The 14,364-nt window shown below is 31.9% G+C and overlaps 1 protein-coding gene across 2 annotated transcripts in view; it reads right to left on the bottom strand.

Annotated features, from left to right (window-relative positions):
• LOC128246716 (polyamine-transporting ATPase 13A3-like) overlaps positions 1 to 10,078 on the bottom strand; it is a 60,673-nt gene extending 50,595 nt beyond the window's left edge. For both annotated transcript variants that reach the window (XM_052965089.1, XM_052965090.1), the window contains exons 1-2: positions 9,985 to 10,078; positions 1,416 to 1,516 (exon numbers count right to left, since the gene is read on the bottom strand). In XM_052965089.1, the coding sequence (XP_052821049.1) occupies positions 1,416 to 1,516; positions 9,985 to 10,000 (117 nt within the window). In that variant the 5' untranslated portion in view covers positions 10,001 to 10,078. The remainder of the gene's footprint in view (positions 1 to 1,415; positions 1,517 to 9,984) is intronic.
• Positions 10,079 to 14,364: the final 4,286 nt, after the last annotated feature.

The raw sequence follows: 14,364 nt of genomic DNA, 5'->3' as shown, positions 1-14,364 counted from the left end.
GTTCTTATGTTTGTATAAATGTATAACTTCATGTGTAACCCTCTTAAAACAAAGATTATATTACTTTTATAATTATTATTTATATTTCAGATAAATCATAAACCAGTCTGCTGTAGATTTTTTTTTTTTTAAACCAGTCTATTTTAAACCAGTCTACTGTAAAACAAGAGGCCCAAAAGGGCCTATGCTCCACTGGCATGGCTCTTGTGGTCATTTTCAATCCAGAGCATGTACGTTTGAGTAATAGGCAACAAATATATAGTTCACTTTTAGTGTTTGGGTTAGCTGAAAACGCTGCACGTTCAACATCTGAGGACAGGAAGTGTTGTAAGCAGATTAGTTGCATGAACTATTTTAATATTTGCCAAGTAAAGATATTCTGAGGGTAAGAAATATTTGCTTTTAAAACTGTACTCATCATCAAAATTTCATTTCTGTAGCCTTGAAAATAAAAAGTCGGTCAAAGGTCAAAGTCAAGGACATCCGAGAACAACATTAATGCTTGTTTGCAAAACCGTTCACATGGTCAAAATTTCATTACTGTAGCTTTAAAAATTAATAAGTAAGTCAAAAGGGGTGGGGCCAGCTTTTGCCCAAGGGGCATTTTTTCAAATGTTTTCAATTGCAACATATGATGCTCCACAACAAATATCAAAGGTATGTGGCCTTGTGGTTTGAAACAAGAAGATTTTGAAAATATTTCTTAAATAAGTCTCTAAGAAAATTGTGACACCCATAATCCAGGCATGCATGGGCAAATCTGGCTGGTTTTCAAAAGGAACCGAGTTCTAATGGATATCTAAATACTGTACAAGTTTCATCGAGATACAATCAAAACTGAAGACTGTATCGCGTTCACAAGCTAGTGTTTACACAATACCATTTTTTTTATACTATCAAGGGCCATAATCTAGGCATGCATGGTCGGATCTGGCTGGTTTTCGAATGGAACCGAGCTCTAATGGATATCTACATACTGTACAAGTTTCATCGAGATACAATCAAAACTGAAGACTGTATCGTGTTCACAAGCTAGTGTTTACACAATAGCATTTTTATATACTATCAAGGGCCATAATCTAGGCATGCATGGGCAAATCTGGCTGGTTTTCAAAAGGAATCGAGCTCTAATGGATATCTAAATACTGTATAAGTTTCATCGAGATACAATCAAAACTGAAGACTGTATCGTGTTCACAACCAATTGTTTACACAATAGCTTTTTTTATACTTTCAAGGGCCATAATCTAGGCATGCATGGGCGGATCTGGCTGGTATCGTGTTCACAAGCAATTGTTTACAGACGCACGGACAAACATACTACGTACACATTACCATCGCATAAGCTCTTCTGGCCTTTGGCCAGTAGAGCTAAAAACACATTTATAAAACAAGGTCAATGAACAATAATATACCATCTGATCCTCATCTCCGGTGTTGATGTAACTCTTCATGGGGTCCACAGGGGGAGGTCCAGCCGCAAACTTCACATTACGGGGTCTCTGACGCTTCAGATCTGAAAACACACACAAGCATTAAAGGCTTCGTCAAAACAGCTAAAACAACACACATGTCAGATAGTAAGCGATTTATTTTGGGTGGTGTAGTTTGTATATAATGGCTGATTTACACAATCTGAACATCATTTGAAGTGTCTATCTAAAACCGCTGCCAAACAATCTGCAGAAGGGCCGCTAACAAACCCAGGATGATAACTAGATCAGAAGTGAAAGGGAAGGGTGTTAAATGGTGCCACCATTCAAAACCTTACCGGGAGAAGTATGAAAACAAAGTGCAGGGAGACATCACATCATTCTTTAAAAAATAACCCAAATGATACTGCGTAAACTGAGTTTATTTTTAGTGCAGGCGTACTGAACATGTTGGCAACGAGTAGCTGACATTGCAATTTTCACAACTAAATAATTTACTTCACCAATAATTTACAAATGCTGTCATTTTTTTTATAATTTTCTAATAATTGTTTATCCGAAATATCGTTAATCTGAAGTTTTGATCAGGCTCCCCATGACTTCCGATTAAAGGTGTTTAAATATAGTAGCAATATAGTCAACTGCATTAAACACTGGTGTAAGCTATTAACCATGTCTAATCATAGATAACCTAAACACTGCTACAAAATGTTAAAATCACTAGATGACGTCGGGTGGAATTGTTGGGCATTCAATATTAAATCTTTGTTCTTCACATACGGTTTTGGATACATTTGGATTGCTCAAGATGTAGGAAATTTAGATCTATTTATATATACTTTTAGACAACAGTTAATTGACTGTTTCGTCCAAAACTGGCATAACAAAACTGGCCTTTGTTTACTTTAATAAAATGAATTGACTTGAAGCAATATACTACAATGACCTTTTTCTGTCTGTCACGGCTTACATTATAACATGAAGTAAAATGAATAGTTTTATGACAACATGTTTATGAAAACATACTACATTTTACTGCTCCAATTTTGGCAACTCATGGGTTCACTTTTGATGACGGCTGAATGTAATCAAATGTTCCACAAATACATGTATAGCAGACATCATCATTTATCTTTAGTCAAAACATTATATTAAACCTATTGTAGCATTCATATGCTGAATATATATATGCTTATGGAGCAAATTTTACCCCAGGGGCAAATACACTCATTTGGGCAAATTTGCCCCTAAAGTATTTTCTGTTGTCTTTTTATGGCAATTGAGAATTACATATATTTTTGATAAAATGTCAATAGTTGAAAGTACATTATGAATAAACATCATGATGAAGCTGATATTACTTTAAATGTACGTCAGATATATATTATATATCTGCAATTAATACCACACTTATTCACAGGGCAATATCATGTTGTAGTAGTTTTCGGAAATTAATAGGATGAAATGTCTATATTTTGTCATACTGACAGAACACATTTAAACTGTACGTGTCTGTTTCATTCCAAAAATAAATAATCATGAATGAGTTTAAGGTTGATAACTTCAAAATTAGCAGCTGAAATAGGAGTGTGATAGCTTTAAATGTAACGTATTTAAAGGTTTAACATTTCAAATTGATAGAAAAAGGTCTCAAAGAAAGACACAATAGCCTAACCTCAAAACAATATAATTTATCAGACATAAACATGGTATTTCAAACATTTTAGTATTTTGTAGAAACAGTCAGCTGTGCATTTTAAAAAAAACAAAGGTTAATAGAATAAATGAAGTTATATTTATAACAATTTCTTTTCTTTACTTTTTGTTCATTTGTCAACTATGTACTACCAAACTCTGCCTACCTTATGGGTTGATTTACCACTGTCGGTATTTGCATTAACATGCACATATTTTCCTCTGGGGTAAACTATAAAAAACTCAGGCACAAGCCTTTTACTTAGCCTAAAACATAACCAAAATCCTCTTTGAAGGTGCATGGACCATGACCAATCAGAATACCAAATAAGACAACCAACACCAGACAACACACACAATGCTAAAAAAAAACAAGAATCACAATGCTTCAAGACAACAAACATTAAACAAGACTTACAACACTGCAAGACAACAAACATTAAACAAGACTTACAACACAGCAAGACAACAAACATTAAACAAAACTTATAACACTGCAACACAACAAACATTAAACAAAACTTACAACACTGCAAGACAACAAACATTAAACAAGACTTACAACACAGCAAGACAACAAACATTAAACAAAACTTATAACACTGCAACACAACAAACATTAAACAAAACTAACAACACAGCAAGACAACAAACATTAAACAAAACTTATAACACTGCAACACAACAAACATTAAACAAAACTTACAACACGGCAAGACAACAAACATTAAACAAGACTTACAACACAGCAAGACAACAAACATTAAACAAAACTTATAACACTGCAAGACAATAAACATTAAACAAAACTTACAACACGGCAAGACAACAAACATTAAACAAAACTTACAACACAGCAACACAACAAACATTAAACAAAACTTACAACACAGCAAGACAACAAACATTAAACAAAACTTATAACACTGCAACACAACAAACATTAAACAAAACTTACAACACGGCAAGACAACAAACATTAAACAAAACTTATAACACTGCAACACAACAAACATTAAACAAAACTTACAACACGGCAAGACAACAAACATTAAACAAGACTTACAACACAGCAAGACAACAAACATTAAACAAAACTTATAACACTGCAACACAACAAACATTAAACAAAACTTACAACACGGCAAGACAACAAACTTTAAACAAGTCTTACAACACAGCAAGACAACAAACTTTAAACAAAACTTATAACACTGCAACACAACAAACATTAAACAAAACTTACAACACTGCAACACAACAAACATTAAACAAGACTTACAACACAGCAAGACAACAAACATTAAACAAAACTTATAACACTGCAAGACAACAAACATTAAACAAAACTTACAACACGGTAACACAACAAACATTTAACAAGTCTTACAACACGGTAACACAACAAACATTTAACAAGTCTTACAACACGGTAACACAACAAACATTAAACAAAACTTACAACACAGCAAGACAACAAACATTAAACAAAACTTATAACACTGCAAGACAACAAACATTAAACAAAACTTACAACACGGTAACACAACAAACATTTAACAAGACTTACAACACTGCAACACAACAAACATTTAACAAGTCTTACAACACGGTAACACAACAAACATTAAACAAAACTTACAACACGGCAAGAAAACAAACATTAAACAAGACTTACAACACAGCAACACAACAAACATTAAACAAAACTTATAACACTGCAACACAACAAACATTAAACAAAACTTACAACACAGCAAGACAACAAACATTAAACAAAACTTACAACACGGCAAGACAACAAACATTAAACAAGACTTACAACACAGCAACACGACAAACATTTAACAAGTCTTACAACACGGTAACACAACAAACATTTAACAAGTCTTACAACACGGTAACACAACAAACATTAAACAAGACTTACAACATGGCAACACAACAAACATTTAACAAGTCTTACAACACGGTAACACAACAAACATTAAACAAAACTTATAACACTGCAACACAACAAACATTAAACAAAACTTACAACACAGCAAGACAACAAACATTAAACAAAACTTATAACACTGCAACACAACAAACATTAAACAAAACTTACAACACGGCAAGACAACAAACTTTAAACAAGTCTTACAACACAGCAAGACAACAAACATTAAACAAAACTTATAACACTGCAACACAACAAACATTAAACAAAACTTACAACACTGCAACACAACAAACATTAAACAAAACTTACAACACTGCAAGACAACAAACATTAAACAAAACTTACAACACGGTAACACAACAAACATTTAACAAGTCTTACAACACGGTAACACAACAAACATTTAACAAGTCTTACAACACGGTAACACAACAAACATTTAACAAGTCTTACAACACGGTAACACAACAAACATTTAACAAGTCTTACAACACGGCAACACAACAAACATTTAACAAGTCTTACAACACGGTAACACAACAAACATTAAACAAAACTTACAACACGGCAAGACAACAAACATTAAACAAAACTTATAACACTGCAAGACAACAAACATTAAACAAAACTTACAACACTGCAAGACAACAAACATTAAACAAAACTTACAACACTGCAAGACAACAAACATTAAACAAAACTTACAACACTGCAACACAACAAACATTAAACAAAACTTACAACACGGCAAGACAACAAACATTAAACAAAACTTACAACACTGCAACACAACAAACATTAAACAAAACTTACAACACTGCAAGACAACAAACATTAAACAAAACTTACAACACGGTAACACAACAAACATTTAACAAGTCTTACAACACGGTAACACAACAAACATTTAACAAGTCTTACAACACGGTAACACAACAAACATTTAACAAGTCTTACAACACGGCAACACAACAAACATTTAACAAGTCTTACAACACGGTAACACAACAAACATTAAACAAAACTTACAACACAGCAAGACAACAAACATTAAACAAAACTTATAACACTGCAAGACAACAAACATTAAACAAAACTTACAACACGGTAACACAACAAACATTTAACAAGACTTACAACACTGCAACACAACAAACATTTAACAAGTCTTACAACACGGTAACACAACAAACATTAAACAAAACTTACAACACGGCAAGACAACAAACATTAAACAAGACTTACAACACAGCAACACAACAAACATTAAACAAAACTTATAACACTGCAACACAACAAACATTAAACAAAACTTACAACACGGCAAGACAACAAACATTAAACAAAACTTACAACACTGCAACACAACAAACATTAAACAAAACTTACAACACAGCAAGACAACAAACATTTAACAAGTCTTACAACACGGTAACACAACAAACATTAAACAAAACTTATAACACTGCAACACAACAAACATTAAACAAAACTTACAACACGGCAAGACAACAAACATTAAACAAGACTTACAACACAGCAACACAACAAACATTTAACAAGTCTTATAACACTGCAACACAACAAACATTTAACAAGTCTTACAACACGGTAACACAACAAACATTAAACAAAACTTACAACACTGCAACACAACAAACATTTAACAAGACTTACAACACGGCAACACAACAAACATTAAACAAGACTTAAAACACTGCAACACAACAAACATTAAACAAGACTTACAACACGGCAAGACAACAACATTAAACAAGGCTTACAACATGGCAAGACAACAAACATTAAACAAAACTTTAAACACTGCAAGACAACAAACATTAAACAAGACTTACAACACGGCAACACAACAAACATTAAACAAGACTTACAACACGGCAACACAACAAACATTAAACAAGACTTACAACACGGCAAGACAACAAACATTAAACAAGACTTACAACACGGCAACACAACAAACATTAAACAAGACTTACAACACTGCAAGACAACAAACATTAAACAAGACTTACAACACGGCAACACAACAAACATTAAACAAGACTTACAACACGGCAACACAACAAACATTAAACAAGACTTACAACACGGCAACACAACAAACATTAAACAAAACTTAAAACACTGCAAGACAACAAACATTAAACAAGACTTACAACACGGCAAGACAACAAACATTAAACAAGCCTTACAACACGGCAAGACAACAAACATTAAACAAGACTTACAACACGGCAAGACAACAAACATTAAACAAGACAACAAACATTAAAAATGACTGACAACGCTACAAGACAACACACAATACATTGGAAAAGACATGCAACTCTACAAGTCTTCAAACATTGAAGAAGACTAACATAATGCTGCAAGACAACAAATATATTTATACAAATATCATTACCACTTCACAGACTTTTGACTTCTTACAGTTACTAGGTTAAATTTTAAACTACTAACTTTGTTTACTGATAAAAATTTCAATTGATTATCATAAACTTAAGAAGTCCAAAGGAAGATAAAGACCATTAAAAGATTGTGAAAGTAGCAAAAGATTATTCACAAGTCCTTAAAGAAGGATAAGTATCCATTGTTTACAAGTCCATCAATTATACATCAATGTAATCTATTACAGAAATTATTTTTTTTGTTTTTCCTTCAGAAATAGATCATCTGCATTTGGTCAGAGCTAATTTTCTTAGTTATAATTTATTTTAGTAAGAAATGAGCAGAGAATGCAAGATGTCTGTCAGTCCGTCCATCCAATTATCTGTCTGTCCGTTTTCTTTCAGCCAGAAGTTGAATTTTGAATATGGTCTTAGGGAATATGCATCCAATTTTTGTCAATAAGTCAGTAGTTGAAACCTCATTTGAAGTTTATTTAATAACTACAAAAGAAAGGAAATGAAAAAAAAATGAGCTCTTGGCATTAGTACTGCTACTTGACTTTGTATATACAAAACAGTTTGTGTTTTTAATTTCCTCATATGCGATATATCTCTTTCATAATGTTTTGGATTTTATGCATAAATTCTTCAGCATATGTAGAGCCATGCCATGAATGAGTGAACTTTTTCCATGGCGTCATACATTACTTATTTAATGTATGAACATCCATTTGAAATTGAAGGGAATAAGGCACAGTACAAACCACAGGGTTTTTTCAGAATTTACTTATTGCCGTGATTTTTCCTTCCCGCGAACGTTATCTTGTTAATCTTGTTTCCACTATACCCTGCAATATAAGCATATCGCCCACGGCATTCATTTCTATAATTTTTCCCACGTTTCTCCCCGTTGAGTCAACGCTAAAAGCAGCATTGAAAAATGTTACTTCACTGTAATTAAGGTAATTTAAGTAGTTGTCAATTTTCAAACGGCTATTTCTTTGTCCCTTCCTATAAAGATTCTAGTCAATTTTATTAAACTTGTAGAAACTCGTTCTGTAACTTACAAATCACACGGTTCGTACTCAAAACGTAGTTTGATCACTGAAAATTATGTTTTGCAATTGTGTAAGTTGTCAGATGCTATTGTCACCTTATTCGCACATAGTCTAATCAAAATTTCGAACGCCCTCTATACGTGTGTAAATGTGAATAAATAATATATTGTATTCAACGTAGCGTTTAATTAATTTATATGATATTTATTATAGGTGTTTAAAAATAGCTAGGGACGTTTATGGGAATTTTCCACACGAACATGAGATTTTCAACCATGTGCTTTAAACTTTGAACATGTGTTTGACACCTGTTACTTTCAATTGTGATTTTCGGAATATCTTTTAATAGAAACAAACATAACAAATCATATTTAAACACGAACTATGGGCAATGCTAACATTTTAAATGAAAACCAAATTCAATTTTGTTTCATTTGTTTTAAACTTATAAAAACGTACAATAACCTCTGCTCTTCCCATAAAAATGTGTTAAAAACGAACGGTGCAAACTCTTCCTAAAGGCTTGAGAGCCCTTTCGCAAGTTTATGTTATTATATTTTACTTCTTCCCAAAAATGCTTAAAGAAAACTCCATTTCAGCGACCTTATTATTAATAATCAAATTAAAACTTCTGGTGATTTAGTACTTAAAAAAGTTCCCCTATCATTATTTTTAAGCCTGGTTATATTTATACCTTTAGGGGAAATGAAGAATCTTTTGGTGGATTTTTGTTGTTTTTACTGTTGAGAGTCTAGCTGATATTTGTCCCCTGCCTGGAGACCGGTTGATGGATCATTTACATGGGATTTCGACCCCCCCCCACACACACACACACACACACCACCACCTCCTTGTTAAAGGTGTACCGTGTGAGGCCAAACAAGGCCAACAGATCCCTTCAGAAAAAAAGCATGCTCAACCCTGAAGGTGTCCACTGGTCTTTATATACAGTTTATCTCAATCCACACGGAGCTCAGGCTTTGCTAACTTGCATATTACCAACCAAGTAAACATACGTACTTCTAACGTACTTCTGTCTATAACGGAATGTTATTCTATAAACGCACGACGGTTACAAAGGCGTGTTTTTGAAATCATTTATGAAATTAGATTTTCTTGATACAAATGTAAAATTGCTTGCACAAGAAGTCCAATTTTTATTGTTGTTTTTGTTATTAGACTTCTGAGTATAATCCTTACCTGATAAAAATTGTTGTTATCTGATGGGACCAATAACAAATCCTACTCCCAGTTATCTGCTAAGACATTTTTAGCACCCGATTTATAGTTGGAAGCGTTTCATATGTAACTTCAAAAATGAGGTGAAAATCGCGACTGTCCGAGAACTACTGCTGTCCAGTAACTACTCGCCTGTACAAAATATTCGTAACAAAAAAATCTACATTGATACAAATACAGAAATGAATGTTAATAAAATGTACCTGTGTCTGCAGCCATTTTATTTAAAGATTACTAGTTCTTTAACTTGATCAAAACAAAATATGCACGTGTTGCCCTAATATGGGTCAATCATATTATTGTTTTTTACCGAATTGTTCGGTATTTAGCCGGTGCGGGGTGATACAGGAATCCAGTGCATTTCACGTGACATCAAATCAAAACGTGAATTCCACTCAGAACTCAGTTATTTTAATTAATAATTATTATTTTTCTGTAAACATATTGGAAAGTGCGTCATAAAGGGTTTACATTTCAAATTTTATTGAAATTGGTCAAAAAATAAAGAAGTTTGAGCAATTTTTCATTTTTTTTCAAAAATAGATCGGAAATCGAGGTGAAATCTGGATTTCGATAAGTGAAATCCACTAAAACTCATTAATTTTAATAAATAATTTTGTGTTTTTGTATACTTATTAGAAAGTGCCTCATAAAGGGTTGATATTTCAAATTTTATTGAAATTGGTCAAAAAATGAAGAAGTTAGAGCAATTTTTCGAAAATAGATCGGAAATCGACGTGAAATCCAGTTTTCGAGAAGTCAAATCCACTCCTAACTCAGTTATATTAATTTGTAATTTTTAATTTTTTGTATACATTTTGCAAAGTGCCTAATAAAGGGTTTACATTTCAAATTTTATTGAAATATATCAAATAAATGAAGAAGTTAGAGCAATTTTTCGGAAATCGAAGCGAAATCCACATTTTGACAAGTGAAATCCACTTCTTGAGACGTGAAATCCACTCATAACTCATTTATTTTTAACATTTTTTTTTGTTGTTAAACAAATAATTGAAAAGGCTTCATAATGGGTTTATATTTCAAATTTTATTCAAATTGATCCAAAAATAAGAAAGTTGAAGCTATATTTTGAGGGCGTTTTGTTGTGTATGCATAATTGTTTTGTTTTTTTTCATGATAAACACAATATCCATACACATCCAGGCCATACCACGTGGAGGCGCCCTCAATTTTGGCCCTTTTTTACTTTCGAATTTTGAAAATATTAAAAAATTAATAAATAATCCGAAAATTGTTTTGTTTTATTTGTTTATGCCAGCCATTTATTTATGGTTATTTTTACATGCACATTGGTTGATATACGTAATCATAAAGTTTAAAAAAGAAGAAGAAACAAACAAATACAACAGAACAAAGTTACACCAAGTGAAATCATATGTTTAACTTGGTTTACAATAATGAGAGATAATGAAAAGGTATGTTCACAACAGTGAAGGAAAATAATTACACAAAATAAACAATGGCAAAATATGAAAAAATATACACAGATAAACTTTGAACATAGCCCCATGTGAAAAATTTAAAATGGAATAATTCGTGAGGGTGTTCACTGCCACCCGTGCTGGGCTTCAATAGTGATTCTCGGCGTGAGCACACCCATCACCGGACACCCAAAGAGAAATATATGCACAAAAGATCGCTTATCATATCATAAGTATCTCTAAACAACTGAAACACAATGGATGTGGAAAGGTATATTTCACATACATAACAGAAAGGGGAAGCTTCAATGCCCATAGAAAACGCATCAATAATCTTGTTCGAAAAAGTGTACAATGCATTGAAATGAAGGACATTAGATTTAAAAAGGACTATCACAGTGACATGGTGCATTACAACAACAAAGGACACATTAAATACTTTCACGCCATCAGGAAACATATTACGTAATTTCATAGATTAATACGAGCTAAAAGCAATTATTGTGATGTTAGTTATTATAAATTTCATGTCGATTTATATTTTCATTAATATTTTGCTTTAAATTGATTTTAAATATGCTTATAAAAAAGTTAGACCATGTATTCAAATAAATGACATTAAATTTCAATAAATATTTCAACAGTGATACGTTAATTGTTCTACAAAAACTGTAATATTATCAATATTTATGCGAAAAGCTACAGGACTAATTTCAATCCATATTTCAAATATGTTATTTCAAACGATTAGCTGTTAACATTATAACATTTATATAAAAAAATACATGTAAGTAATATTTATTGTTGTAGTAATAATAGTTCGCAAATGTGCTTATAAAAATAATATCAAATTATACGTATATCCAACACTAAATGTTCATAGCATAAAAAATAAAAACATAGCAATGACAATTGCCATTTCTGATACATTTTATACTTTCCATATCATCTCAAATTCTTTTTCGGCATAAAATAATTATTGCCATTGTACTAAACTTCTTTAATTTTACAGCCGAGTATGTTATGTCAACTTTCTCGGATATTTGATGTATCACCTTAACCGCTAAGTGCGATAGGCGCGACGGTATCGGCACGTGAGAGTCGTAATCCTCGTCTTTGATAGATATAGATCAAAGACAAGAGTAATTATTAAACGAAATTATAGAACTAATATATTGGATAGTGATTACTTAAAGTAAAAAACACACCAAAATATTGCATCAACTGATTCAGATATTAGATCTAATGTTATATAAGAAATCACGACTAAAACGGATTAAATGATACTAATTATGTAAGTAAATAAAACATTAAAATATAATCATCGGACACAAACTACTACTGTATTAATATAAAGATACTTGATTGAAATTATTTCTTTACACTTAGTAGATTTCTTTCCCAAATATTGGATTTCACTTCTCAAAAAGGGAATTTCACTTCGCTTTCAGATCTATCTTCAATATATTAATCTAACTTCTTCATTTTTTGGACCAATTCCATTTATATTTAAAAAATAAACCTATGATAATGCCTTTTCAATTATTTGTTCAACAAAAAAATAATTTGTTAAAAATAAATGAGTTATGATTGGATTTCACGTCTGAAAAAGTGGATTTCACTTGTCAAAATGTGGATTTCACTTCGATATCCGATCTTTTTTCAAAATAGGTCTACAACTTTCTTATTTTTGGATCAATTTGAATAAAATTTGAAATATAAACCCATTATGAAGCCTTTTCAATTATTTGTTTAACAAAACAAATAATTTGTAAAAAATAAATGAGTTAGGAGTGGATTTCACTTCTCGAAAACTGGATTTCACCTCGATTTCCGATCTATTTTCGAATAATTGCTCTAACTTTTTCATTTTTTGACCAATTTCAATAAAATTTGAAATATCAACCCTTTATGAGGCACTTTCTAATAAGTATTCAAAAACACAAAATTATTTATTAAAATTAATGAGTTATGAGTGGATTTCACTTATCGAAATCTGGATTTCACCTCGATTTCCGATCTATTTTTGAAAAAAAATGAAAAATTGCTCTAACTTCTTTATTTTTTTGACCAATTTCAATAAAATTGAAATGATAACTCTTTATGAGGCACTTTCCAATATGTATACAAAAAATAATAATTATTAATTAAAATAACTTAGTTCTGAGTGGATTTCACGTTTTGATTTGATGTCACGTGAAATGCACTGGATTCCTGTATCACCCTGTACCAGTATTTAGCCATAACGGCATGCTACTACTTTCATCTCAATAATTCATACGCGATGACCTCCCCTGATCATGCGGCATTTTGATACCTCTATAATATTGATAGCAAAATCTTTGTTTTGATATTATTTTATCGGAAAGTATAATTCTGAACTATAGGTGAAATGTATGCATTTATGGCATTAATAACATTTATTATTCGCCCTTGACATATTTTGTTTAATTGTTACAGGTCCATCACTGGACAGTTGCATAATTCCGGAATGCCTCAACAAATCGAAAATCTAAGTAATTTTACAGCAACATTCAATAAAGGGTACCATTTTTTAAAATTAAAACCTATCAGAATTATCAATTTTCTCGGTCCTTATATATTTTGCATCAACCGGAGTTGCCTTGGTCGTAATGCGGAGATGGCCAAGGTGTTCCGATTGATTTTGCATTAAAGAAAGCCATTTTGAATCTTCCAAGTTGATGTTTCAATCCGGGAGTAATCGAGATATTGCCGAAACAATTTATATACTGCTGTAGATACCATTTATTTTTTTATTAACGAAAACATTAAAAAAAATGAATAAACAAAACGATCATTGTTTCAGAATGTTTACACTGTTATTTTCATATAATAGATAAAGTGGTTCAGTTGAACTAAAGTTAATTCGAAGCAAATGGGGAAAAATCATATTGACACTGGACAATTATATCATCGATCTGTTACTTAACAACGTCAAGATTTGAAAGAATTCACTCCACATTGATTGCAGCAAGTTCATTTTAAGGAGTTAATATTTCGTCATGTTAAACTTTAATATCAGTATTTCTCAAGCCGAGAGGGAATACGGCAAACGTAACAACTCGGCCATCTCCGTCAAGGTTCGTGATAGTCAATTCTGTTGAATACTGGCCGAGGTGT

The sequence above is a fragment of the Mya arenaria genome, chromosome 9, assembly GCF_026914265.1.
Source record: "Mya arenaria isolate MELC-2E11 chromosome 9, ASM2691426v1".
In the NCBI taxonomy this organism is placed as follows: domain Eukaryota; kingdom Metazoa; phylum Mollusca; class Bivalvia; order Myida; family Myidae; genus Mya; species Mya arenaria.
The sequence above is the reverse complement of the archived record's forward strand: the minus strand, read 5'-3'. Positions and strand labels throughout refer to the sequence as shown.